General features: G+C 51.2%; 1 protein-coding gene across 1 annotated transcript; it reads right to left on the bottom strand.

Annotated features, from left to right (window-relative positions):
• Nucleotides 1-21,885, bottom strand: AKAP8 (A-kinase anchoring protein 8; the record flags this gene model as incomplete). Its single annotated transcript, XM_050914445.1, has 13 exons — nucleotides 21,847-21,885; nucleotides 15,721-15,759; nucleotides 14,987-15,019; nucleotides 13,017-13,305; nucleotides 11,475-12,072; nucleotides 10,916-11,060; nucleotides 10,469-10,513; nucleotides 8,252-8,348; nucleotides 7,488-7,629; nucleotides 6,661-6,754; nucleotides 5,635-5,765; nucleotides 4,129-4,224; nucleotides 1-516 (listed from the first exon to the last, which is right to left on the bottom strand). Coding segments are annotated over exons 1-13 (2,244 nt in total), but the record flags the coding sequence as incomplete, so codon positions are not given.
• Nucleotides 21,886-27,751: the final 5,866 nt, after the last annotated feature.

Here is a 27,751-nt window from a genome sequence, read left to right as displayed (position 1 = left end):
CTCCTCCTCCTCCTCTTCCTCGCTGCAGCCGGCCGCAGCCGCCGCCTCGCTCCCGTTTTCCTCCTCTTCCTCCTCCTCCTCTTTGCCTGCCCAACCCTCAGTTTCATTTTGGGGGGAATCCGCCGATTCTTGGGGATTTTCAGGAACCGCAGGCGGCTCTTCCGTGCCTTCCGAAGTTGCCGCCGGCGCCGCTTCCGAAGTTGCCGCGGCAGTCGCTTCCGCCGTCACCTCTGATGTCATCTCCTCCGCTTCCAGCTCGTCGTCTTGCAGGAACGGGGGCATCAGCAGCGGTTTGGGGGGCTGATCTTGCTCCCCCAGATTTTTAAGAAATTCCTCAGGTTTGGAAAACTCTTCGGAAGCTTCTGCCGTTTCCGTAGCTTCCCCGATTCCTCCTTCTCCTTCCTGGGCAACCTCGACGGCGGCGGTTTCGGTCGCTCCTTCCCCGGCGCCGTCTCCGCCTTCCAAAGCTTCATCCACGTCCTGATCCGTGATTTCATCCGTAAAGGGATCTTCTCCCTGCGGAAAAAGAGACGGGAGAAAGACGAAGAGTCATCGAGCTGCGGCCGAGGCAAAAGGAATCTCCGCCGTGAAAACGCGGGAGAGGTCGGTGGTTGGTTTTTTTTTTTTTGGCAACGGAAAAATCGGCTTGGCGACAGACGAGTCTTAAAATGGTGGGGGAAGAAAACAAAAAAAATAAAAGAAAAGAATAATCCGTCGTGGAAAATCCCGAAGGATTTGCAGCGAGAGAAGAACCCCAGGAAAAAAAAAAAAAAAAAGATCCCACGCCTGGAAGGAGTGGAAAGAATCGGTGACAAACAACAGAAGCTCCTGCGCGGCGTTGCGGGCACCGGGGACGGACCCGACGCTCAGGAAGAACCGCGCCGGTGTTGCCGTGAAAGCGTGCCGGGGATTTATCGGCTCCGCTCCTCACCCGGGAGGAATTCGGCTTTAACCGAGACGATTAAAATCCAAAAGGATATTCCTCAACCCTCCGTCCCCGGTTTCAAGCTGCCAGCGGCCGGCTTCCCCTTCCCTCGCCGGGAAGAGCGGCGACGCTTCCAGGTTTGCATCTGGCCTTTACGGTTTTTTTTGGTTCGGTTTTTTTTGGGGGGGGGGGGGGGGGGAGGTTTTGGGGGGGTTTGGTTTCTTTTTTCGGGAGACGGAGGAATCCAGACGCGGTCGTAACCTCGCAGCCCTCGCTCGCTCCCCACGCCACGTCCTGCCGTGAGGGGAGGGGGGGTCTCTTGGGGAGACACCGAGACCCTGCGGATTTTGGGGTGTTGTTTCGTTTTGGGGGGGTTTTAAGTTTGCTTTTTCACCTCGTTACCTTTTATTTTTTTTTTTTCCCAGCGGATCCTAGCACCGCTCCCCCTCGGTTTCGGGGAGCGTTTCGAGAGTTAGGAGGCGCGGGGCGAGCGCTTGTAGGGTGACAGTAGGGGTGCTGCTGCCCTACAACCTTGACCTTGCCAGCGAGGAGATGCCCCACACACACCCGTGCCGCAATCCGACGACAAACCCTGCTCCTAGCCATTCCCTTTTTCCGCATTTTTTCCCCCTCCACCCCCCCCCCCCCAAAACTCATCCCCGCCGCTCCCCCCTCCGCCCCGGCCACCGCCTCACAGGTCACCACGACATCGCGGCCAACGGGGAAGGGAAGGGCGGCATGCCGACGGCGGCAGAAACCTCGCCTGAAATCTGATCGACGGCGGCGGCGGGGCAGGGAGAGGTTTTTTTATTTTTCGGAAAAACGGGAAGGGAAAAAGCTCTCCGGTAGCCTTCCTCCTTTTTTTTTTTCCGCCTTCCCCCCCCATCTCCGCCCCACCCGAGGGTTAATATCTGCCTCGATCAGAGATTCAGACCAGGTTGGCTGCCTCCACGCGAGAAGATCCATGCAGGTGGAGGAGAAACCTCAACGTTCATCTCTTCTCCGGCTGAGGATCACAAACCCTACGGAGGTCACGGAGGTAGGGGGAGATAAGGAAAATATCGGGCTCTACCTCGCGATCTGGACCCCAACGTCCGTTATCGCCGGTAAAATCTACCGGGGGATGTGAAGTCCACTCGTGGTGGAGACTGTCACGGCTTCCCTTGGGAAGGGCGAGGTGTCCCGCCATCCCTCCGAGGAGGAATCGTTAGGCCGACGGGTCAAGAAATCATCTCTTGATGCGGCCAAGTCTTGATTAATTAATCGCCCTGCGTCTCCGGCCTTCCTTTCTGGGGGAAGGTTTGCCGAGAACGTTTATGGCGAGGCGGCTCTTGGCAATTACCTGGAATCCTCAGATTTTCCTCCACCCCTTTTCAGTCTGGTTTTGCACCTGGGAATGATACGGAGACCGTGCTGGGATGGATCCGAAGATCTCCTCCTGCCGATGGACAAAGGTCAGGTGCCCGTGCTGATTCATTTAGATCTGCCGGCAGCCTTTGATACCGTTGATCATGAGGAGATGTGGACGTGCCTGCGGACCCTGGCAGGGGTAGACGGAGTTGCACTTGAGTGGTTCCGGTCTTTTTTTGGGGTTTTTTTTTTTTTTGGGGGGGGGGGGGAATGTTTTATTTTTTTTTTTTAAATTTTTCGTTCGTTTCGTTTTAAATTTCTCGGAGAGATCCCAGAGGTTTGCACCTCGTCTGCCCCGAGGGCGCTCTCGCTGGCGCTCTCTCTTTCTCCTGTGGGGTACCGCAGGGTTTTTATCTCACCCTCCTGTTCAACGTGTATGAGAGGCCGGTTTAAGGGGAGAGACGGCCATCCTACGCCGACAAACTCTCAGCTCAAAGTCTCTTTTTCACTGGACCCAGAGGGCGGAGTCGCAGTTTTTATCGGTTTGCGCTAGATTTTAGCGGAGACCGGGCATGACGAGAGCTAGCTCAGTCCGGGTTTAGACCGTAAATAAACCCATGCCGCCGGTGGGACAGGGGAAACGTCCGCTCCCCCCGTGGCGGGGGCCGGGGTGTGCGCGGGCATCTGCCTGCCCTTGCCTGCCAGGTTTGCAAACAAGGGGTTCTCTCCTGCCGGATCCTGGGCTGTTCCCGGATTCCCAGGGAACGAGCAAGTAGCCAAAAGCGCTTCTTTTTCATCTTCGCCTGGCGGAGGAGGTTGCGACCTTTCCTCTCTCTCTCTCTCTCTCTCTCTCTGGCTCGGATGCGGACCTCGCCCGTTAAACCCACGCCGCCTCCGGACCCGCGGATACCGCGAGGCGTTTTAGGCCGGGCACAACCGCCCGGCTGGCTCGCTCGCTCGCTCGGCGGCGTTCCCGCACGGAGCGGATTTACCCCCCGTGCTCTGAAGACTGCGCTTGCCTTCCGGGCTTCTTTCTGTAATTCCGAACGCTGGTTTGGGCTTAAACGAACCCTACCCTGACCTCTCCTCGTGCTCCATCTCGGCTCTGAAGATCGGCTGGGGTGTCCTCTGCCACTTCCCAAGGGAAGAGGAGGAAAAAAAAAAAAGAGGGAGCGGGCAGGGGGGGGCTAACGAGGGTGTTTCAACTCACGGGAATTGGATGCGCCCCCCTCCTCGGGGTGCTCCGTCATTTGGTCGAGCTGCCGGGAGCGTCGCGGAGCCCGGCTCTTTAGACAGGGTAAAAATTCCGACCCCCTCCAGCGCGGGGTTAGCGGGTGGGCCAGGAGCTATCCACGTCGGATTCGATCCCGGCGGGACTCAAGCGGTGGCTTCCCGACCCACAGGCTCACAATCCCGGCGCTGGGGGGGAGGAACCTGGCGTCCCCCCCCCTCCGCAAGGCCACAGCTCGAGGGGTGGCTTCGGGGAACTGGAGTTCCTTTTGCTATTTTGGTTTCTTTAATTACGTTTCCGTTTGGGACGGTTTCGTAAATTGATCTACACGCGCCTGGGAATGACAGCAGGTACAGTCTGCGAGTTAAAGAAATTAAAAAAAAAAAAAACCGAAAAACCGAACAAAAAAAAAAATAAAAGCACGAGAAGTGGTAAACCGCCTACAGAGAAAAGAAACCAGACCCAAAGATTTAGAGATAAAAAGGCAGCGGAGTGGAACCTACGCTTCTTCCCCATCGTACGCGGCGAGGCGTCGCGTCACCGACACGCAGCACACAGCGAGACGTGGCTCCATGCCGCTCCGGGAACTCGGCACGATTTGCCGACTCTCTCATTCACTCACCTTGAGGTATTTTTCCAGCATCTTTACGATGTGTTTGTTGTTCAGGACGCTCTTGGCGACGTGTAAGCTGGTCTTTTTGAACTGCTCGGCAGCCATCTGCAAAGGAACCGAACCATCGGGGTCAGTTCAAAAGGGGAAGAGTTCGAAGGAAGAGCTCGCCTCGAGAATTCGGATTCCCTCCTCCTCTGCAGGGCTTGGGAAGCCTGATCTCAGATCCGCCCCCCCCCCCCAAAAAAAACCCACAAAAAAGCGGGTGCAAGGGAGCACCCGCCTCTCTTCCGCTAACACGAGCCCTGGAGAAAAACGCGTTTCAGCACCAGCAGCTGGAACATCCCCCAAATATCCCGAGATGGAGTCCGCGACAGCGACGTTCACGTCAAAGACTCAAAGACGGAGGAGACGAAGACCCCCCCGTCCTGGTTTCGGCTAGGACAGAGTTAATTTTCTTCCTAGTAGCTGGTACAGTGCTGTGTTTTGGATTTAGTAGGAAAATAATGTTGATAACACACTGATATTTTTAGTTGTAGCTAAGCAGTGTTTGTCCTAAGGCAAGGATTTTGCAGCTTCTCCTGCCCAGCCAGCCAGAAGGCCGGAGGGGCACAAGGAGCTGGGAGGGGGGACAGCCGGGACAGCTGACCCCAACCGCCCCAAACCATATTCCATACCATATGACATCACGCCCAGTATATAAACTGGGAGAGCTGGCTGGGAGGGGCAGCTCGCGGCTCGGGAACTAACTGGGCATCGGTCAACGAGTGGTGAGCAATTGCACTGTGCACCGCTTGCTTTGTATAATTTAATTCTTTTAGTGTTACTCTTGTCATATCATTATTCTCATTTTCATTCCTTTCTGTCCTATTAAACTGTCTTTATCTCAACTCACGAGGTTTTTTTTTCCTGATTCTCTCCCCCATCCCGGGGGGGAAGCGAGCGAGCGGCCGCATGGTGCTTAGCTGCCGGCTGGGGTTAAACCACGACAACGAGGGACGCGCGGCGCTGACCGAAGCTCAACCCCGTCTCCGTCTGCAACGTCCAAAGCCCCTCTCCCGCCTCTGCCAATTTAGACATCGATTACGGCTCATTTATGAATTCCCCAAGCGCCCTCAAAGGTAATTTTTAATTAATTTCTAGCAAGCACTGCCAATTTAGAAAGAGGAAGCGTTCAGCCTGCACGTCGATGCAGCACGCCCGGACAACGTACCCCGCTAAACCCCCGGCGCAAAAGAAAAGGCCAGATCTCCCTTTTCGTATCGCTTTTTCTGTTCACCTCCCCACTTCTCATCCGCTCGCGTTTCCCTACGGAAGAACAAACCTCGCACAACCCATCCACAAGCGTCCCACAACCCTTCACAGTTCCCCGGTCAGCGGCTTCATCTCACGGCGCGATCCGAGACCGTACGAGAAGGTTTTAAGAAGCCGCAAATAAAACTCGAGCGTCAGGACCGACGTTCTCTCGCCCCGGCAGAGGTGAAACGTTCCGGTTCGGAAGCGAGCAGGGTTGCTTACCCTGCGGTTTCTGTTGTGGTCGGCAGATCGCAGGTGCCTCTGGAGAAGGTGGTTCTGCGCGGGAATTAACATGTCGCACGCCATGCAGTGAGCCGCCTCGATCTTCTTGAAAAAATGTTCCTGGCCGATACCTACAGCGACGACGAGACGTCAGCCAAAAGCCCGAAAGAAATGAGACGTTCGGCCGGTTAACGTTGCTTTTCCACCCCTTCTAACGACCCCGTGTCATGGCCGACGCGCTAATTCAGCGCCCGTATTCCTTCCAGGGACAAAAAAAATCCCATACGCTGCTCTAAGACGGGGAGGAAAGTTACTCTGCTCTAAAACAGATCGTACCGACGCAGCACCCAGGCGTAGGAGGAAGAGAGACGGGGATAACAGCCCGAGGTACAAAGGCATGGGCTTACCCGAGGCTGTTTTCCTCCCGAAACCAGCCTGCCTCTCCAAAAATCTATTTAAATAAAGGCAGAAGGGACAACTTGCGCTTGCCCCAGCGCCGGGTTTGTTCCTCCTCTCTACTTAGGCTCAGGTTTTCTGCCTGCGAGATTTTACGGCCGACACGCGGCTTAACTAAACTCCACTCATCGCTCTCAGGACAAACGCGGCCGAGCGTTGCAGCCTGTATCGGGGACGGGCACGCTGAGGAAGCTAAGCGGATTTTTTTCCCCCATCACGCTTGTTGCCACGACAGATCAACTTCGCCGCTTTCTTTTAACATTAAAAACCGAACGTAGGACCCAGCTGCATTAACCAGCCACAAAAACGCACCATTCCTGCGAGTTTTTCCCTGTTTACCTGACTTTAGTATCTCTGACGTTGCACGAGCCTCATGAATCTGCTGCTTGAGAAACTGCAGAGAGGACAGGCATCCCCCCTTCCCCACCAAAACGAATTTATTTCACTGAGTTGGCAAAAAAACCCCACCCAGAACCCGAGGCCGAGTTACCCAAATCCTTCACGTTTGCGCTGCTGTATCTCTTGGGGAGCAAGAGTTCTTCGGTCTCTGGACGCAGAACGGACGCTTACCCTTAAAAGGATCCGGCTTCTGTTTTGTGCCCTCTTTCTCGGTCAGCTCCTGACGCCGCTTCTCGATTTTCTTATTCCTGTTGACGATGTACTCCTAGAAGGCAAGAGGACAAAACCCGCTGTCCTCCACGCAACGCGCCGGGACGACGGCGTAGCTCGGAAGGGAAAGGAGCTCTCCAGAGAAAAAACCCCGCGGGGAAGAGCGCGATCGGTGAATTAACTAGACAAGGCGAGGGTTTTCCCCTCCCCTTCCCCTCTCATTTCTACCCAGAGCAAGAGACGGAAAGATCCAAATCAGAGCCGAACGGAAGCCTGCTCCCACGTCACCATCAGATTCCTTACGGGAAACCCCAAATCCTTGAAAAATGCCCCCAAAACGCAAACGCTGGTCATCCAGAAAATAAAACACCCCGGTCTTTTATCTCGCCTTCCTCAGCTCTAGATGTGTAGACGGTGAAGACCATCTCCGGAATATTAATTTCTGGCCTTTTTGTTCAAATTCATACAATTCACTTTTCCTCCCAACACGAAAAGAAACCGCGTCACGCAAACTGACGTCATCAGGTGACGCGTTAACGAGTGGTGATGCGAGCTAACCAAGCAGCGGGCCGTACGTGGATGAATTTGTAGCCCCTTCCGCTCTCCACGTAAGCCGGAAATCCCAAATTAAGCCGGGAAATCCCAAATTAAGCCGGGAAATCCAAATTAAGCAGAAATCCCAAATTAAGCCCAGAAATCCCAAATTAAGCTGGGAAATCTCAAATTAAGCCGGAAATCCCAGCACGGACGCAAGGAAGGGTTGAGCTAATGCCAGGTAACCCACCTACCTGCAGAAACTCGACCGTTTTATCCGGGAGTTTGGTACCGATGTATCGCAAGGTCTCTTTGTGAAACTTGCTCTGGAGGTGTTTCTGGATCTCCTCTTCCTCAAAACTGCGGAACTTGCAGACGGAACAGGCAAACTGGATTCTAAACAGAGCGATCGTACCGCAAATGAGGAACGAGCCCCTCTTGTAGTTTTCTACCTCTTAAGTTTCCCCCCCCCACACGCGATTTGACTTTGCCTTGGACTTTTATAATCGCTGTAGGACCTGGACGGAGTAAACAGCACCTACTTCTCCGTACAACTTTACGCTACGGGATTGGATGCTAAAATCCTGCACGAGTTTAAAAGCAACCGGAGAAATTCATAGGGCAGGAGGTGAATCAGCACTCTTCGATATGAAGATCCTCTCCCCGGGGTGGGAAAGCCCCGAGGTACGGAAACGCTGGTGCCGCCTTCGCCGGTTAGTCTGTCTTTAGATCGCTTATGGTATTATTTTAACAGCAAGGCTGCATATATAGCCACTTAAAACACCCTTCTGAACCTAGAACTCTACGCTGATCTACGTATTGAGAACCACAGTATTCTCCTCACCTTAAAACAGTCATAAAACACACAAAAAGGGAAAAAAACCCCGCTGAAATCAGAACGCAGAGCCCCAAAACACAATCCCCCAGCAGATTCCTCCCACGCTTGCGCAGAGGAATATCCTTGGTCGATATTATTCACAGAAGCGCTAGGAACGGACCGGCTTATCGCTTTCCGTACCTGTCCATAGCACGATCACGCATCCGATCTCTTCTCCGCTGCTTCTCCCTCTTCTTTTTCACCTCCTCGTCGTCATCTTCACAGCCATCTCCAGATGCTGGGAGGGGAAAAAGAAAAATAAATCAGAATTACTGCGTTCCCAACCAGCCGCTTTGCTGGCTGAGGGATTTGGGGGCCCGAGTTCCTTAATTTCCTTTTCATTCTCAGCGTCGGGAAGTCACAACTTCTTTTGGTCTCTGGAAGCTCTCTCTCTCCCAAGTCAGCTTCCGACCGCAGGGAAGCGGCAGCCTCTTTTTCCAAGGTTTTCAGCAGTTGTTGTAAAACCCAAATCCTCCTCTTTCCCAGCTCCCTGAACCTCCCGCAGCGACTCAAGTCTCCGCAGAGAGCGACGGGACGTGCCGTTAGCGGAAAGAGGGGAAAAGAGTCCCGACTTTTACGATGCTGCAAAGACACCTCTCTCTCTCTCCCTTCCTTGGGAGGGAGCTGCTACTTTCTCCCCAAATTCTCTTTTTTTTTTTCCCTCTCCTATTTTTCACAAGGCTGAAAACATTACTCAAGCAAGTGAAGCAACAAAAAATAGCAGAGATGCTAGCAGGGCTCGAGTAACGGTTGTGCTTCCTTGGGACGGTTTTGGATATATTCCTCATGTCGCCTTCCCAATAATTATCAAGGAATTATTCCCAATATTAATTCCTTGATAATTATTGGGAAAGCAAAAAAGAACTAAAAGATTCAGCTGACCTAAGTGCTGCAGTGTTTTGGGGTAGAAAGCTGCGAGTCAGAGGTCTTTCAGCCTCACAGGACTCCGGTAATAATTCACCTGCAACGTTTTCAGGTAAAGAAGCCCGGAGTCCGGACCCGGGCATCAGAGGGACGCTTAAACGAGAATTTTAACATTCAGCCCCACCTCAGTTTGAATCCTGGAAACAACCTAAAAGCAGCAAAAGAAGTCCTACACGTGGTTTTCCCCACGTCCCTCTAATGCAGAAGGCACAACGTGCGTGGGGTTGACGTGTCTTCATCGAAAATTACAACGCTGAAGTGGTTTCAGCTACTTTAGACCATGCAGTTTTTAAATTAGTGTTCTAATATACCTCGATGTATTCCCATCTATTTAAAAAAAATCAAAACAAAAGAGGGTTTAGCCCAGTGACTGAAACCTCCCCTGAAAATTATTTAGTTTACGGGATTTTTGCTCTGCCCTGTTGCGAGACACGCGCGTCCTCGCCGCCGTCCTCCAAGCAGGGCAGGAAAAGAAACTAACGCCGCGGCCAATATCCATTCGTACAGACGGCAACCGTCCGCGCGGAGAAGCCCAGAAGAAACGAAACCGTTTTGGGACTCCCCTGCTAACCAGCGCGGCAATTCCGTGCCACGACAGGCAGCGCCGGAGCCCTGGACTGGTTAACAGGTCGCAGCAGGAGCTGCATCAGGTTTTGACCGCAAAAAATTAAGCTCTTGGTAGCACCCAGAGGCGAAGCAGATGGATTCGGTGTGGGAGTAATCCAGGAGGACTGCGCGAGGAGGGGGGGTTCACACCCTACGTTCCTCCGCCAAATCGCCCCAATTCCCGTTCTCCTGGAAAAGAGAAACACAAAAAGACGCTGGGGTTATTCACTGCGATCTGGAGGTTTCACAGTCCACCCAGCCAGACGGCAGAGCGAGCGAAGGGTTCTGGCGTTCGGGGATTCAACGTCCGTTTTTAGAAACGTTTACAAAATAGTTGTTTTCCGTATATCAGGTTCTATGTCACCGCTAAGTATCGCTTCTCGCTATCAAAATTTAAATACTTGGCAGCCGAGTCGCCGCTCCGAGGAACGCCGTACCGAAGGTTACGCACCGTCACCAGCAAGACAAACGGCAACGACCCCCACCAAACCAACCGCCGAGGAAAGAAACCAACCGCTCATTGGAATTTAGCCCTAACGAGCCTCGCCAGAAGCAGAAGTACAGGCGCAGGATCCCAACCTTTCCACTACGAGTGCTTTTCAGGCACCTCGGTGGAAGCGAATCCGCCAGTAATCCGCGCTGAAGGGCACGGGGAAATGACGAAGAGCGCATACTTGCACAATATATGGGCTCCAAACGCCGTTTCTGGGGGATTTTCAATATTCCGACCCTCAGCGCGGTGAAAAAGAGCAGAGGAAACTGCTCGAGTGCTTAAATATTCCCACATTTGCCACGAAGAGTGATTAAAAAAAAAAAGGTTACTTACACCTTTGTCAGCTTCATCTCCTGATTTTTCCTCTCCTTCGCCCTCATCTGCTGCACAAAAGAGATAATCATTTAGGTGGTGCTGGGGGGGTCTTTTCTCCCACTTAACACTCCAAGGGGCCCCTAATAAATCCCCAACTGCTGCGATAACAGCTCAAAACTCCAGTGAAGATCGCAAATAGCTCACTGGTTTCTCCCTGCCCGTCAGTCGCTGCTGCAAACTCGGTCCTTACATTCACAATGCTCACCTCGGGCATTAAATTTTGTCCCGGGCCACAAAATACACAGATCATAAAGCCTGTGCGCTTCCAGGAGTATTATAACAACGCTAACGATTAAAAAAAAAAAATACAACAGCTTTGAAACGTAACAACCGGCAGTCAGCTGAAAGATAAAACACTTAAAAATGGGGGGAAATGGCCAATATTAGTGGGTGAAGACAGCTCGTACCGTTCTCGGTGTCGTCTCCTTCACTGTCGGTCTTTGCCTGTTTGCTGTCCGGCTCGTCTCCGCTTTGCGATTGTTTTCGCTTGCGTCCTCCTCCCTCGCCGTCCGATCGCCCTCCTGAACGGTTTCGGAAACCTCTTCTCTTGGGCTAAAGCGGGAAGAAATCGGTTGTAGCCATCAATTCGAGGCACCAAAAAAGCTTTAAAATCAAAGTATTCCACCCATCCGCTACATCTCCTAAAAAAGTTTAAGTTCTTGTGACTCCGCACTTATTTTTGGCCATAAAAGGATTTTATTAGCTGGGTTAGTGCCCCTAAAGAGCGGATTTGGGATGGGGTAAGCATTCAGAGGCTCTATTTTCCGGGCAAATGGGTGTATACAAGCTTGGCGACATTCTGCTCTATCCCAGAAGATTTAAATTACTCTGTGGTGGAAGCAACGTGAAGGAAGACTCGTGCTTCTCCACGGATTCCGCCCTACAGCTGAACAGCGAAGCCCACCCACCGAGGCAAGCAAAAAGCAATCTTAACAAGGAAAAAAAAGAGCGACGGTGACGACTTACCATGAGCGCGTTCATGTGCCAGGGCACCGTACCCATCCTGTCTCTGTTTCGCTGCCTCCCCATTCCATACGGCATATTCCCATACCGTCCCATTCCCATGCCCGACATCCCCATCATGCCATAGTCATAGTCTCCGTAGTCACCGTAATCTCCGTAGTCGCCATAATCGCCGTAATCCCCATAGTCGCCGTAGTCGCCGTAATCTCCGTAGTCGCCGTAATCGGGAACGAGGGCTTGGGAAAAGAGGGAAGGGAGCCTGTTGGATCCGGCACCCCCCATCCCACGCCCACCCATGTAGTTCAACTCATTCCAACGAGCCGAGAGGCGCTCGGAGCTGGAGGAGGGCATGAAGTGGTCGGTGCGGTTGAAAGCGTTTAGACGCCCTCGATTTTGAACGCGGTTTTGACCCCGTCCTCGGATGAGGCCGTAGTTGTTTCCTCGGTTGCGAGATTGATCCCTGCGGTTGTCGAACTGGCTCCCGAAGGAATCGTTCCGATCGGTTCCGACTTCTCCGTAATCGTAGCCGGATCGGTACATGTCACGGTCGTTCATCGAAGACCTCGAGTCGTACGATTCGAAAGACTCAAATCTGAAAGAGCTGCGGAGGAGGAGACAACAGTCAGCAGCTAGGATAACGTTTCCACACATCAGACAGGCGGTTGCATCCATTTTTATCACAATCCAAGTGGTTTTGGCCAGAAAAAAACAGAATCAAAATATTTTTAAACCCTGCGTACCGATCGCTTTCTGTATCCCCCATCACCTTTTCCTTAGTCTCAGGGAAAATCAATCAGTGTCAAAGAACTGCGGTTTTCTGCACGAGCATCTGAACAGAAATCCTTCGGAGAGGACGTCACCTTACTAACTTTATAGCGCTAAACCACTCTGCCTTATGTTTTGCCAGCTGAAAAGCAGATCCCAAAAGCTTCCCCAGGTAAAAGCTGCTTCTCGTTGTCTCTTAGCTGGGCCTCCGGGTGTGAATTAATGCAGATAAACCCCTCAGCGCCTTGTCTGACCGCAGCAGCGAGCATCAAATGGCAAAAAAAAAGAAAAAAAAGGCAAAACTTCATTTATTCCGTAACTCTCGCCAGGATCTGTATTATTTCAGCAGCAAAGCACGCACCGATATGAAACAACTCTCCAGAGTGGCAGAATTTAACCCAAAGGGAGGAAAAAAAAAAACAAAATTACTGGGCAGCCAGGAGGAAAAAGGGACGCAGAGGGAAAAAATACTTTAAGAAACCCAAAAACTACAGATAAAAACCTTCTGCAAAATCTAGGAATCGAATCGACAACGGAAGCTGCTTTTAATGCTTGACGTGTACATCAAGTTTGATATGTTTGAGAGAGATATATATAAAATACGTATGTGTACGTGCGACATACAGATGAGGACAGGTAAAAAGTAAGCAGTTAAGCTCGTTTTCCAGGGAACGAACGCTGGATGGTGCCTATGCAATTAGAACAGCTTAATCTGAACTTATAGCGATTAAAAGCCATTCTTTTTTTTTTACTATTAAAATAAAGCAGCGGAACAGTCACCTCTCCTGGTCTTCCATCCCCTCCCCTGTCCCGCCGCTGCCCTCCTTCGACAGCATATCCAAACGTTGGTTGATTTTGGCTATGATGGAATCCGAGTTCTCGTTCGCCGAAGTCTCAGCGCCGTACGAGGCGACGGGCATGGCGGCGTTGACGTCGGCGTTCATGCTCATATCCGAAGTTTTGGGTGTTTCCCAGCTGCTGGAGGTGGCAGCGGCTGCGGCGTAGTTGTACGTGGCCGCTGTGTTAGCGGCGGTGGTTTGGGTGTTGTAATAGTCATAGCCTTCATAGCCTGGCAGGAAAAGAAAATAAAATCGATATTAGTACAATATTATAAAGACGTGGGTAGGCAGAGGAAGAGTTTAGATGCGAACGGATCCTACCAGGCAAGGCCGCAGCTGGGTTTTACCTCCTTTAAAGGAAATCTGGTTTCTTAAAGTGAGAACTACCAAAGATTCTTGTTGCCCAACCCTAAAAGCGTAAGGACCTTCCTCCTTTGGGCGATTTTAATCGCAGAAACGGAGCGCCGCTGGTCGTATTCGCAATTTCTGAACGAGACCCTGAGCCGTCTACGTCGCACCGTCCCACAAAACGACACAAAGAAACCCAAAACGGATGCGCTGCCGAGCACGTCGCCGTATATCCATCCAAAAAAGGACCACGACTAAATAAATCAATCAGAAAATCAAAGCTGCGAGCTGTATTCAAACAGCACCTTGTGGCAAGATACCACAGCGCGGTGGAAAAACCAACACGCTCGTGAAGCTGCCGGATGCTTCATGCGATCCCGAGATCCGGACGGGATGCGCACGTCCCGGCAATCCTTGTCGCAGCTCTACGGCCCCGGCTCGAATCCAGTGTCGCTCCGGCAGACACACGTGCCACGAGCTATGCAGCAAGCTTCCTCTCGCTGCTTCTGACCTGCTAAACCCTTCGCTCTATCACTTCGAGGGCTCTCTGAAGCGACCGCCATAATAATCCCTCATAATTCTCCTTTTCCACAATGCCTACGATAAAATTGACATCATTAAGGCCGCCGGTGTGCTGATCCTGCTGCCGGTTGTGCTGACCGGCACGGCCTCATCGTGTCTTTGTATTCCCCCATCTGCCTGCGACTTCTGTTTTTACTTAGATTAAAAGGTCTCTGGAGCAGGAACAGCCTTTCTGCTCCGCATCGGCACAATACTCAGCACAACGGGGCGCAAGTCCTTCACGGGGGCACCCAGGCTTTACAAAAAAGAGGAATAATAAAAGAAAAAAAACCCCTCATTTTCACCAATGACTTGAGCTAGGAGGTTTGAACCCACAGCCTGACGTGCAGCATTCAATTTTTGTATTGTGAGGACCAAAGAAATAATATTTTCTAAAAGAATCTCGGGCTTTTGCTTAGGATTGTGTTAAGACCAGCTTCAAACAGCCATAGGATCCAAATCAAGGCCAATTAACTAATTGCTCTGAGAGGAAAAGTTTATTAGTGAAAGCAAATCATGTTTTATTGAGGAAGCGCCGGCTTGCACAGAGAACTGCGTTTGTGTACCGTCAAGCTGCCAGAATTACAAGGGCAAACCTTGGGTTTTGAGGGGAAAACGATATAATCTCAGTAAAATCAATTGATTAATGCACACATCTGGCTGTCCCAGACCAAACGGGAAACGGAGACGTAAAACGAAACGAACTTTTCTCATCCGTGAGCTAATTTTTCTGCTTTAAGGAACAGATGGCTGCCAGTCATCAGGACAGAGCTGCTCCCTCGGCAAGAGAAAAAGCCGCAATCACGGAGGCAAGGTAGAAATAAATCAATGAATTAGTGAGGAGGAGCGGTTTAAAAGTACGTCGTTGCATACTTCGCATCGACTTCCAAGCGGAGACGGCGTACGAGCAGGAAAACAGCTCCGCTCGCCGCAGCCAGCTCGAGAGACTGAGCAGGGCACCCCAACACCCAGAGATAAACGAGGGGCTTTTTTAGCACGTACCTTGCCAACTCGTCGCGTTCGTCGCGTATGTACCTGAACGGGACAAAGAGAAAAGAGAGTTTCAGCTCTAAAAGCACCAAAGTTAAAAGTTCAGAGACTGAATTTATATCATTCAGTTTAACTGCCGGTAAAAATGACGGATCCTTTTGCACAGAAAGGGCAAGAAAGCAGCTGGGACTTCCAAGAGCTAATTATGAAAATGAAATGCGTAATATATACTTTTTTTAATACGTATTTTGAAACACTTTCAAATATTTGCACTTGAAACCAACTCAAAACGATTCAATAAAAACCCTCAAGTAGCAGTAAAACCACGGCAAAAGCAAATACGTTCGTTACAACTATCGCTTTCAGGAGCATCTCGCTGCTTCTGCTGCTGTTTAGGCTGGAAAGGAGTTCAAAGGAGAGAGCCCAAACTCCCAAACAGCCCAGGACACGCTGCGTTTTGCGGCGCTAATAAACCCCAGGCGATAAAGCAAAGCACGTTATTAATCACACGCAAGGTTGTGACCAGTTCCTCCAGTATACGGCGCTGGGAATCGGAGCGTATCATGGTATCACGGAGAAAGCTTTGACAGAAAAACAAGTAGAAAGTCACTAAAACAGGTGGAGGAGAAGAAAGGCTGAAAAAAGTTGTTTCTATATTACACTATTCTGGCTAGAAAGAAGCAAAACTAAGTTATATTCTAAAATTGCAATTCCCCCGCATCTGTTTTTACGTACACAAAACTCACCTTGAGTGTTGGTGGCCCCAGTATTCCAGGTGCCATAACCTGCAAGAAAAAGAACGGAGCTGTTAGAAGGATCGTCTCTGCTGCTATCACGGGGTTTGTTTCTTCCCTTAATTGACCCTAAACCCAATGAAGTCTTTAATTACAGCTCCGCTTCTGCTTGTTATTGTTTGGGAAACACGCCTGAAGCTTGCCCGACGCTTTATTTCAGATTGTTTCAGCAATCTAAAGGTCAACGAGGTGTTTTGAAACACCGAGAATTAAAAAAAAATACAGTGTGTTTTGAAAGAGAAATCAGTTTTAAAAGGCGCTTGACGTAACGACGGTGCAAAACTACGTTTATACAGGAGAAAATGTGCGGGATAAATCATCCGAAGAATTGAACCAGCATCGAGAACAGACGTTTCGATTGTGTTACGCCAGCAGAAGCATCCTTTTTCCTAGGGAAGATCAGATATCCTCGTACGCGATCCGAGGCGAGTACTGCTATTATACGAGCCAATAAAATAAATCGATCTCCCTCCACTTTTTAGCACTAATTGCAAGATTTGCGCTAATGAGGCGGTTTCGGTCTGGTCTCTCCAAAAACAGCAGCGGGGCAAAGCACTTGTCCAGGTGGGAGAAGAAGGAAAAGAGCAGGACACGCAGGAGCTCCCGCCGTGGCTTCACCGGCTTTTATTTCACAGCAGTGATTTGTTTTCCTCGCCAAAATAAATCCTCTCTCCATTTTAAACCTTTTCTGAAGTTTCCAGGGTGGAATCAGCATCCCCGGCACCGCAGCGATCCCCGAAAGACCCGCAGCGAGCTCGGCAAACACCTTCATCTGCGCCAAGAGCATCAGATAAATAAGCTCCGTGCTGCAACGAAACCTTAAGATCATCGAAATGAAATCTTGAAATCAAAAGCAATGCGCTGAGTGTTTTGCTGACAGCATTGCCCAGAGTCTTGGCTGCCACTTCTCTGCAGGAAAACAGTTTTATTATCTCTATTTATTATTCTCATAGGAGAAATGAGTTGGTCCACAAGCAGAACTACTGATGCCTGGCTTCCTACGGATCCAAATTATTTCGATACCCACTTTATTACCCCAAAACTTCTCCCCATTTCTGTTCTGGCCTTGCCTTCCCCCTCTGGATCCGGATTTCCCCTTCCCTTTAGCGACCTCATCGCCCTCCAAAGGCTCCCCGGCTGAGGAAGAGCCTGCACAAGCCAAAAATCACACACACGCACGCTTCCTTCCCTCCTCCTTTTAAGGTTTAGGTCGCTTTTCTGCACCTTAAGACACCAATTTGGCAAAACTTTTGTATTTTTGGAGGTGGCCCCCAATTTTGCAAAGCTTTGATATTTTTGGAATCGGCCCCCGATTTTGCAAAGCGTTTCTTTTTTAGAGACAGCCCCCGATTCGGCAACAATTCTTTCTTTTTTGGAGGCGGCTCCTGGTTTTGCCAAACTTTTCTGTTTTTGGAGGCGGCGCCAATTTTGCAAAGCTTTTCTTTTTTTTAGCAGCAGCCCCCGATTTTGCAGAGCTTTTATATTTTTGGAGGGGGCCCCCGATTTTGCAAAACTTCTATATTTTCTTGAGATAGCCCCCAATTTTGGAAAGCTTCTCTATTTTTAGCGGCGGCCCCCAATTGTGGGAAGCGCTTATATATTTTTGGAGGGGGCCCCGATTTTGCCAAACTTTTCTATTTTTGGAGGCAGACCCCAATTTTGCAAAGCTTTTAGATTTTTGGAGGCGGCCCCTAATTTTGCATATCTTTTCTGGTTTTGGCAGCGGCCCCCGACTTTGCAAAGCTTTTGTATTTTTGGAGGAGGCCCCGACTTTGCAAAATTTTTCCTTTTTCTTGGCGGCAGCCCCCAATTTTGCAAAGCTTTTCTGTTTTTGTCAGCGGCTCCCGATTTTGCAAAGCTTTTCTATTTTTGGTGGCAGCCCCTGACGTTGCAAAAACTTTTATATTTTTTTTGGAGGCGGCTCCCAATTTTGCAAAGCTTTTCTATTTTTGGAGGCAGCCCCCAATTTTGCAAAAAAACTTTTATATTTTGAGATGGCCCCCAATTTTCCGAAGCTTTTATTTTTCAGAGGCAGCCCCTAATTTTCCAAAAGCTTTTATTTTTTAGAGGCAGCCCTTAATTTTCCAAAAGCTTTTATTTTTCAGAGGCAGCCCCTAATTTTCCAAAGCTTTTATTTTTCAGAGGCAGCCCCTAATTTTCCAAAAGCTTTTATTTTTCAGAGGCAGCCCCTAATTTTCCAAAAGCTTTTCTTTTTTGGCAACAACCCCCAATTCTGCAAAACATTTACTTTTTAGAGACAGCCCCCAATCTTACAAAACTTTTCTCTCGCAGCCCCCAAGTCCCCGCACAAACCTGTCTAACACCCAAGAACGTACAGGACACCTCTCCCTCTTAACGACTTTATTTTTTTTTCATGGGCAACCACCTTAAGCGCACAGAACCTAACGAAATCGCGGGCGAAATGGTTACCGCCGTATTTTTGAACTCCTTTTGAACTCCAGCAAAACAGGAACTGCAACACGTAAACGCCTTTTCAAATCGGAGCCTTTATTACCGAATAATTTCCTTTCCCACCGTCGGCGTTTTTAGGTCGAGTCATTCGCCGTTCAGCTTCGTTTATCCAGCGGGAGCGGGATGGCGTCGGGATGCGGTTTTCCGGCTGCCGGTGGGACTCGTGGGGAGGATCAGGTCGAGACAGAGCACGGAAATTAAGGACAAACCGTTGATCCATCGACTGCAGTCACCCCAAAGCCTGACTTTAAATCCGCAGCTCGATTTTAACGCTCCCTCCTCCAGCACGTTAACTCGCCTCTTGCAAACAAACTGCTGAGCGCACGCGAGCGACGGCAAGTGACACCGAGCCCCCGGTTGTCACAGGCATCATCCCAGCTCGACGCCTGCCTCGGGGCACGCTCGTAGCTGGAGAAAAGCGGGAAGAGAAAGCGAAGTCAGCGCAGGGAAGCTTTTCTCCGGGCAGGTTGCTCGATTTCTCACCCAGCGACACCAAAAATAGCAGCAGACGTCGGATCAAAAGCGAGCTCCTCTCCTTCGATTTTTAAGCCGCTTTTGATGAAATCTTGGGTACGTTAATTCAGGAGGAAAAAAAATAGCCTGGCCCCAGCACAAAACCTCGAGGAAAACAGAGGCTGCTTGGCCCGAAACGCAGCATTTTTCAGCCAAAGAGAGTCCCACCTCTTCGTACCTCCAGATTCTATAGGGTAAAGCTCCCCGCTTTTATGTTACATGCGTATACGTTGGTATCCGGCTCGCTGAGACATAAGGCACATTATGTTCATACAGGTATTACCACGATTATCACATCCTTTCAAGGAATGAAGGAATCTGGGTTAAGCAAAGACCTCAAGCTTTCAAAGCAAAGACCTCAAGCTTTCGGTGCAACTTCAGAACGTTGTAATTAAGAGTTCAATGCCTAATTTTGAAACTAAGTATTATGTAAAAAACCCACTAGATGAGACACTCGGGTATTAATGACTCGGTACCAACGAGCAGAGGTCGTATCCATCAGTTCTGCAGCAGCACAGCACGTCCGTAAACATCCCCAGGAGGGAAAAAAAATCAGCGGAATAAATCATCATCACCTTCTCTTGGAAAAATAAACACAAAATAAAGTGCAGAACAGGAAACAAACAACTCAGAAGGGACCAAGTAGTGAATTTTACTGAGCCGAGCACACCATGTGTCCTGGTTCCCAGCTGATTCCCGAGCCAGCGCTCCCTGAGCTGGGGGAAAAAGCTTGGGAATCATTTTTCTCCGCACATGTGTACAAGCAGAGCGTGAATCCAGAGATGACAGAGCAACGTCAAGAGATTTACGTCGTTCAGCCTACGTGAAGCGCTGAGAAGTTTAACACCCACAGAAAAAAAAGCCGGGGCCCAGGAGGCAATTCCTTCTGAAAGCAGAGGTCTGAGGTTCTCCTGCTGATTTCAACAAAGGAGTTTATCCGGGGAGAATAAAGTTTGTCTTCTGCTGGAATCACGAAGTATTTAAATGAAATCTATGTATCACACGCTCCTACGCAAAGCTCGACTGTAAAGGGTGCTCCCCTCAAAAACCCACTCGCATGGAACCGTACGCTTCTCAACACACAGAGAATTAAAAATAAAGGGGCCGGTTATAAGCTGAGCTGACTACACCTGAGGTTTATTTATAAAACCCCAAATACGCAAGAACTCTAAAGAACTCATTCATTTTTATTCCGTGTCACGGTAAAAATCCACGACAAAACTTCTCTAAAGCTGCAACACGCTCGGGGGTTTTAATCTATTAATAGTTCTGCGAGGCGAAGGGAAGATCCCAGCTTTAAGTAGCTCATTACCTTCATGAAGCCAACAAAATCTTTCTCGGGAATAACTTTTAGCTGCCTAAACTCTTCCGAGTTGTTTACGTGGACTCGCTCAGCTGTCGGTAGAAAAAAACCAGCACTCATAGAGGGTGATTCAACACACATTTAAGGTGTTTTTAATCCTGTTGCGGTTTCTCACCTCATTTTTATGGCCAAAGAACAGGTAAAACACTTAAAAAACATTTAAAAGCATAATGAAAGAGATGCCGGGCATCAGATCTCCACCAAGCTGAAAGCGGAGACAGAGGGAACCTGGAAAGAGCAACTTGTCAACAGCTCTGTATCAACACGACATCCGGCTGAATTAGGAACGATCTCTGCAGAAAAAGCGACGTGCGGGGTATTAAGAACTCGATAAAACACACACAGAAACGGCATCGCTGCTGTATTGTTTATAAAATCCTGCCGCAGTCATAATTACGTTATAAAAACCAAGGAAGTGTTTTCAACAGCGAGTTAAAAATCACCCTCACGGGACCTTCACGTCCCCGAACGCGAATGGAAGCGATGCGAAGCGTGAATTCAAGGCGGGAAGAGGACGGAGGGCTCAAAACGGGCGCGGGGGAGAGGATGCGGGCTGCCAGGCTGCTTCGGGCTCAGATCCGGGAGCATTTACCCACACACGGCCATCTCACATCCAAATAAACTTCATCGAGGGACTTTAAACAACTGATATCCATCTGTTAAACGTCAATTTGGGTGACTTTCTTTCAATTTCCACTTCCGCAAGCCTTGTTTCGTAGTTTAAAGAGATGCTAAGAACCATTAGAAGCCGGGAGAGCGCGCCGACGCTAACGAACTCAACGCCGTTTAGTGCTTTGTGGAAGGAGGACGGGTTTTTTTTTCCCCCCTCACAAATCACTTCCCCACGCCGGCCAACGAAGCTGAACGACGTTAACAGCCTTTCCCCGCCGTTTCGGAGGGCTCTCACCTGCTTCCTTATGCTTCGTTTGACGCCTTCTGGCCGGTTGCCGTTACACCGGGAAGGAAGAAAACACCTCAGGGGGCAAAGACGCACCTAGACGGCTTGAGGTGGGTATCTGAGGTGGGTATCCGAGGCGGGAGAGCCACCGCGGCTCATCATGGCAGGCCTTACAGTTGTGACAGGTGCCCGGATCGGGCCCTCGCTCCTCAGCGAGTCGCTGCTGCTTCTCCCGGGGGGGGGAACGGGGGAAGGATTTGAGGCCCCGGCCGGGGTGAAGCCGGTGCCTGGAGGGGGGGGGGGGCTCAGCGGATCTCCCTGCGTGGCCATGAGGAGATGCTCCAGCTGCCCCCACCGGGGACCCCCCCTCCGGTGACCCCCCCTCAGGGGACGGGGCCCTCCGGGGGGGGGGGGGAGGGGGGGGAAGAGGGGAAGGACCGGCGCGCACGCGGCGGGGGGCGTGGCCGCGCGGCCGCCATTTTGTGTCGTCTTCAGAAATGGGACCGGCTCCATTTCCGCCCCCCCCCACGCCCCGGGGGGGGGGCCGTTCCCTCCTCACCACCCCCCCCCCCTTTGAATAGCACCCGCCCACCAATCGGCGGCGCCCTAGCGCGGAGCGACGCGTCGTTCAGCCAATCACGGGCGGCGCCCCCTCACGGGAGGCGGGTACAATGCCTCCCGCAGGAGCTGACCGTCCCCCCCCCCCTCTACGCCCCCCCCCCTCCCCACCGCTACGGGGAGCCGCCGCTGAGGCGGCGGGAGGACCGAGCCGCCGTCCCGGGAGAGCGGAGAGGCCGGCCCTCGCCGCGCCGCGGGGCCGCCCCGCACCTACCGCCGTATCCCTGCTCCATCTCTCCCCTCCGCCTCCGGCCAGCGGCGCCGCACTGCCCGCCCGAGCGCCCGCTGCGCAGGCGCGCCGCGCCCGCCGCCCATTGGGCCCCGCCGCCGCTCTAGCCCGCCCACGAAGCTCTCCATTGGCCGCGCTCCAGAAGCCCGCCTCCGCCCCCGCCATTGGCCGAGCTCGCCGAGAGGCGCGACACCCCCCCCCCCCGCCTCTCCCATTGGCCAGCGCTCCCCTGCCGGCATCCATCTCCCGATTCTATTGGCGGAGGCGCTTCCTCCGTCGACCGACTCTGGGGCTCCCTCCTGTCAATCACAGCCATTCCCTCTCCTGACTGGGCGGCGGCGCGGGACTCGCTCGCTCACGGTGCATTATGGGGGCGGCGGGGATCGCCACACCGAGGGCCCTCACCCTTCACCCGCCCTTTGACCCTTCACCTTTGCCCCTCGGCTCCTAAACTGACCCTTGACCTTCCCCACTATCCCATGAGACCCCGGCCGTGACACCGGGCCCGACCCCAGCCCCTCACAGCAATGGCGTCCTCCGTCCCCGTCCCACAACGCCTTGCTCCGAGGGGCATCGCCCCCCAGAACCCTTCACCTCACGCAGCAGACGGATCCCTAAAGCTGGATCTACGCTCCCGCCAAAGCACGGCCCGAGGAGCGGCGGTGACGAAGGCTCAGCCCTGCGAGACGGCGGCTTTTTCCCCTCAGCTTTTTACCCAAAACCAGATTAAAGCAGCTGAAAAGCGACGGGCGGCAGCGGGAAGTGGGTGAGGAGAGCCAGGCTGTACCCCAAAAGCGGCCATAACCACGCCGTGGTCTTCCTCAAGCTCCGCATCCTTTTCCAGACCCATTTCATTCCTTTATTACCTGAATGGAAGCGCAACCGGCTGAAGGACAGGCTTTTAGTTCAAATTATGAAAGAAATCGCTATAAATTACATAAAGGGTGAACGATTGTGGCATCTCAGCTCTACCTGGTGTAAGTTGAAGAGAAGGAAGGAAGAGAGCAATCCTTGAACTCCAGCAAGGTCCAATCAATGGAGCCTGAAAGAAAAAAAAGATGCGGAACAAAGAGAAAATCTTCTATTCCAGTGGGAGAACCAGGAAAACTCCTGGAACAACAACTGCTCGTCATGGAAGAGGGGAGCGTTGGTAGAGCGGGACCATCAGGTCAACGTCTCTTCTTCAGAGGGTAAAAACAGAGTGTGGGGGTAATGCTGCTCCCCCAACATATCCCCATTTTGTGGCTCAGCCTCAAAAATCCCTCAAGGGATTTTTTTTTTTCTCCCTGCTTTTTTAAATTTTAATCCACTTAAACCCAAGAAATTCCACGGTTTTGAGTCGCGCGAGGAACAACCTTCTCCTGTTTGCGCTGCTGCCCCTGTGCGATTTCGTTCGGTGTTCCCAGTTGGCGGCTGCGACGCCTAGAAAACGCGATGGAGGAGCCAGAGCAGGAGCGCAAGCGTTGCGAGATCGTTTGAGGGGGGAAATAAAAGCTTCAAGGGTGGCGAGGCGTTTATTCCATCCCTCGCAGATGCCAGAATGGCACAAGCAGAGGCTGATAATTTTTTTTTTTTTTTTTTTTTTTTAACAGAATGAGGAAAAATCCCAGGGAACACAGAGCCCAACGAAGAGAACCCCAACAATTTGAGACAGAAGGGCTGAACAAACGTCCGACCTGCTTCCGTAGGATGTGGAAGATGGATCGGTGGCACCCAAAGGAAATCTTTACCCACTCAAATCTGGAAATTATCACAGCAGCCAGGTATTAGAGCTGACGTGAATTGATTTCCTGATTCTAGAAGGAAATCAGGAGGATTTAAGGTCTGTGTTAATAAAGCGTGGCCGTTTCAGCACGTTGATTGGAGACTCACAGAGTCCTACAATTATTTCCACACCTTAGGGAAATACTTACGGATCACATATGGATTTCTAGCCTAGAAATATTCAGACTATGAACCGATGCTCTGGGTGATACATTCTTGAAAGAAGTCCTCAATTTAATACCGTTTAAAGTCTTGTTTATGCGTTTCTCATCTAAAACAATTAAAATGAATGAACATGAAGCTGTTGGCAACTTCACAATCAGAGTAAGGAGTTAAATCGGTGCCACCGTGCTGCATTATCACTACCTTTCTATACGTAACACGTATAGAAACAAGTTCAACCAGCCGTCCTTAATTGCTGATGACTGATAGATACCCCAGCAAGCTCGAGCGCCTCAAAATTCCTCGCCACGAGGTGCTCCCCACGGCGCCGGAGACCTCGGAAGGAAGCAGAACTACGAGGCTGGGCACATCCCCAGGAAATCCTGCCAGGAGACGGAGCCGTCTGCTCCGAAACACCCCAAAACTCATCTCAAAACCTCCTGCAGTTTCTTTCCCTGAATCTTTCCTGCAATCTCCTCCCCAGATCCTTCTTGTTTAGGTGCTACGAAAAATACCGCTTCAGAGGAGAGAAGCGGGCTGCGCCGGGCACAGGGGTGATCAGGCAGGATTTATAGAGTGGTGCACGTGATAATTATTATAATAATTATTAACTAACATGATAAAATACCCGAGAGCATTAGCAGAAACTGAGATGGGGGCTAAATAATCAGAAAATACAAGTTAAATCCGCTACCAGGGCCACTGCCGAGGGTATCGCAGCAGCCGCAGCGGACATAAGGGTGTTCTGGGGAAAAAAAAAAAAACCCACCACCCTTATTTTTTATGGTGAGCTGCATAAATTTGAATTGCGGCACTTAATTGCGCGTTCTCCAACAAATCAGTGCCGGATACGACTAGAAGATGCATGGAGCGTGGAGGGAAGCAAGCTGATGCGATAATTCAGCTCACCTTTCCTCTGGGAAAAGCGGCAGCATCCGAAAACCGTCGTGACAGGCGTAAACCGAGCAACGGCCAGATGTACGGCGCCTATATCCTAAAGCCCATCCCTCGTAGCAGCCAGCACGCAGGAGGAACTGCGGCGAACTCTACGCGATCGCTTACTCGTCAGCAATTTTCTTAAGAGATAATTCGTTCAGGGAAAGCATTTACAGGGAAGTTGGCGCAGAAGGATTTTAGTTTAGTGCATCCGCTGACTTCTCCGAACCCTTCCCGGCTGATTTCCTCGCCTCTCCTCCGCTCACGTGCTCCGAGTCTGCGGCATCTCTGGGAACGAGGTGCTCGGATGTTCCTGCGGATGACGGGCAGACCGAGGTCCATCCTGCTCGGCTTCGAGCAGTCCGAGGGGGGTTTTAGTTAGCACGACTAATTATTTGTTGTCAGATGTTTGGAGTTTACTGCCTGCACCCTAGAGGAGCACAGAGCCGTGAAAACCTTAGCGCTACATATACAAGCACTAAGCATTTCCTACGCAGCGTATCTGTATTGCACTTAATTCAAGGATTTCGACTCGGAACGCAAACCCACAGCAATATTTAGCGTATAAGGACTCAGTTACGTTGCAACCGTAAAGCCTCAAACGCTCCCGAGAAGCCGGATGAGCCCCGACCTCACCAATACGGCAGCACGGACGGCGGTCTGAGCTCAGCGCCTCCTCGTACGCATCAGCTCCCTCGAGAAGGACTCGCTCCTTGGCCAGACCTTCGGCTGAAAGGGAACGCAAAGCTCAGAGTCCAAGGGAAGGGCCGTTGTACAATTAATCCCTCACCAGAAGGTAAAAAGCTCGGCACAACGGCGCGGGGGAGCGTCCGAAAGGCACAACGTGCCGGTTAATCGACCCGAAAAGGCGGTTGTTGAAGGGATAAAAATTCACCTCTGCAAGGGGAAGTTGGATTCTGCTACGAGGAGGCAAGCTGTTCCTTCCAAGCCGAACTTCAGGAACACCGAGGTAACCTCACTCAGGCTGTGCCCCAATTACACAAGAAGGGAATTAATTACAAATCGTTCTTTCATGCTGACAGCTCATTTTCCCTCCCCTTGTTAATAATCAGGGTGGAAAAAAAACAACAGGTAGAAGATAACCAGTGCAGCAAGCAGCCCAAACGCCACTCGCTCTTCCCTGCTAGAAGTTCTGCCGATGTTTTCATCGACGCCGACACTTCTGGAGCGAGCGAAAGGGGACGGGAGGAGCCGCCGACCCCGCGGACCAGGAGGTGAAGAGTCTTCTCCCGAAAAAAATCAGCTGGGAAGCAGCGTATTTAACACGCAACCCGCACCCCTCAAGGGTCCCTCTTCTCAAAATTCATTTCGCAAGCCAGTATAATGGCGTGTTAGAGGAATACGGACAGCAGAAAGGGGAAAGTAAGGAAATAAAGCAGAAAGGGGAAGGTATAAGGAAGGTGTAACTCACTACATTACAAATAAAGGTGGGGGTTGTCCGGTTTTAGAAAGAATGGCTGGCTCACAGAGATCTCACCACTTTCAGGACCCAATATTTAAGGTTACAGGCAGCCTACCCCAATTAAAGAATCTCCATTTTCTTAAGTAAACCTTAAATCAAAGCTATTTCTTTATAATGCTTTCTGAAAACCCACCCCGATTAAAACAGTCGATCCTCAAATGCAGTAAAACGCAAGCAAAGCGCAGGTCAATTCCTTAACGCTGCAACAAAGCCAAGGCCGGTTGTTTTCATCAGGATGGGATCAGCTAATTACATCTAGGATCAGAGGGTTTCCACAAAGAAAAGCAGGAGGAAACCTGGAAATCACCGCAAAGCTCCGCTGAACGAGGAGGAAAAACCAGCAGCTGTAAAAAAGAAGGCAAAAAGAATCGCGACTCTTTTCTTGGCACGAGCTGAATTTGAACAGATGATGGTGGCTAGCTGCGTGCCCGTCTGCCTTCCAAGCAAAAACGTGTGAAGATTACGCTTCCAAGGCATCCCCTTCTCTTTTACCGCCTTCAAAATTATCCCCCAGTGCCACCAGCATCCTCCAAGGCACCCCCCGCCCCGTTCATCCCCTCAGCGCGCTAACGGCGCTCAGCGGTGATGCCGCCGCTCTGAGCTCCAACACGCGATCAACGCGAGATCTGGGGGGATCGGGCTCAATACGCTAAAACACCCCCAAAACCGGCGGATGTCCGTTTAAACCCACGCAAAAGGTGGAAGCAAGCGGCAGCCAACTCCCGCGACACCCAGCAGCTCGCGGGGTCGACCTCGGGATCAAGCCATACCTGCGCAAGAGAGAACGAGCCGCATTCGTTACAGCCCCGCTGAGGTATTTAGTGACTCAGGCTATTAATTATGTTTGGGAAAGAATCTTCCAGGACTAGTTCGAGATGTCCGTCTGCAGGAGAGGGGGTTCACCGCTCTGGAAGGCGAGCGGGCGATGCCAGGATAAAGAGTTCAGGACCTGCGCTCGGTGTTTTCACGGATAAGAAGTCTCCCTGGCATGGAGCGGGTGAAACGTTCCCTCTCACGGAGCTCCTCTCATCCGGCTCTCAATCCCATTAGCTCGCCGAGGACTTCACGGGCACGGCTGAAGCATCTGGCAGTCGCTGCCACCAGGGACCCGCGCTGGAGGAAAAGGTTTGAGGTCGGGAGCAGTCTCGGCACTTTGTCTTCACGTTAACGCTTAAAACCTCCCTTTCTGCGCAGCGCTGGGGGAAAACTTCTCTCGTACAAACAATTTACGCCAAGTTGGAGGTTTGTAAGGCTGGATTTGCTGTCACGCTGGCGATTCAAGGCTAAGCACGTCCTTATCCATCAACCCACCCGGCAGGAAAGCTCCCGGCCGCCTCTCTCCGTAGCAGGAACAACTTCTGCGGCATCCTGGAAACCAATTTCCTTCTTTCTCCCTCATTTCAGGAAGGAGAATCCGCACTCCAGGTGATTATTAACCGATGACAGCTTCAACTAAGCGTGCGCTGCTAACGCAGGCGAGTAAGTCGGCTCCATCTGCAGCGCTGAATGAAGAGAGAGGAAAGCTGAGCTGAACCCAAATAACGA

The sequence above is a fragment of the Gymnogyps californianus genome, unplaced genomic scaffold (genome assembly GCF_018139145.2).
Source record: "Gymnogyps californianus isolate 813 unplaced genomic scaffold, ASM1813914v2 HiC_scaffold_40, whole genome shotgun sequence".
Lineage (NCBI taxonomy): Eukaryota > Metazoa > Chordata > Aves > Accipitriformes > Cathartidae > Gymnogyps > Gymnogyps californianus.
This window is presented reverse-complemented; position numbering and strand designations above follow the sequence as displayed.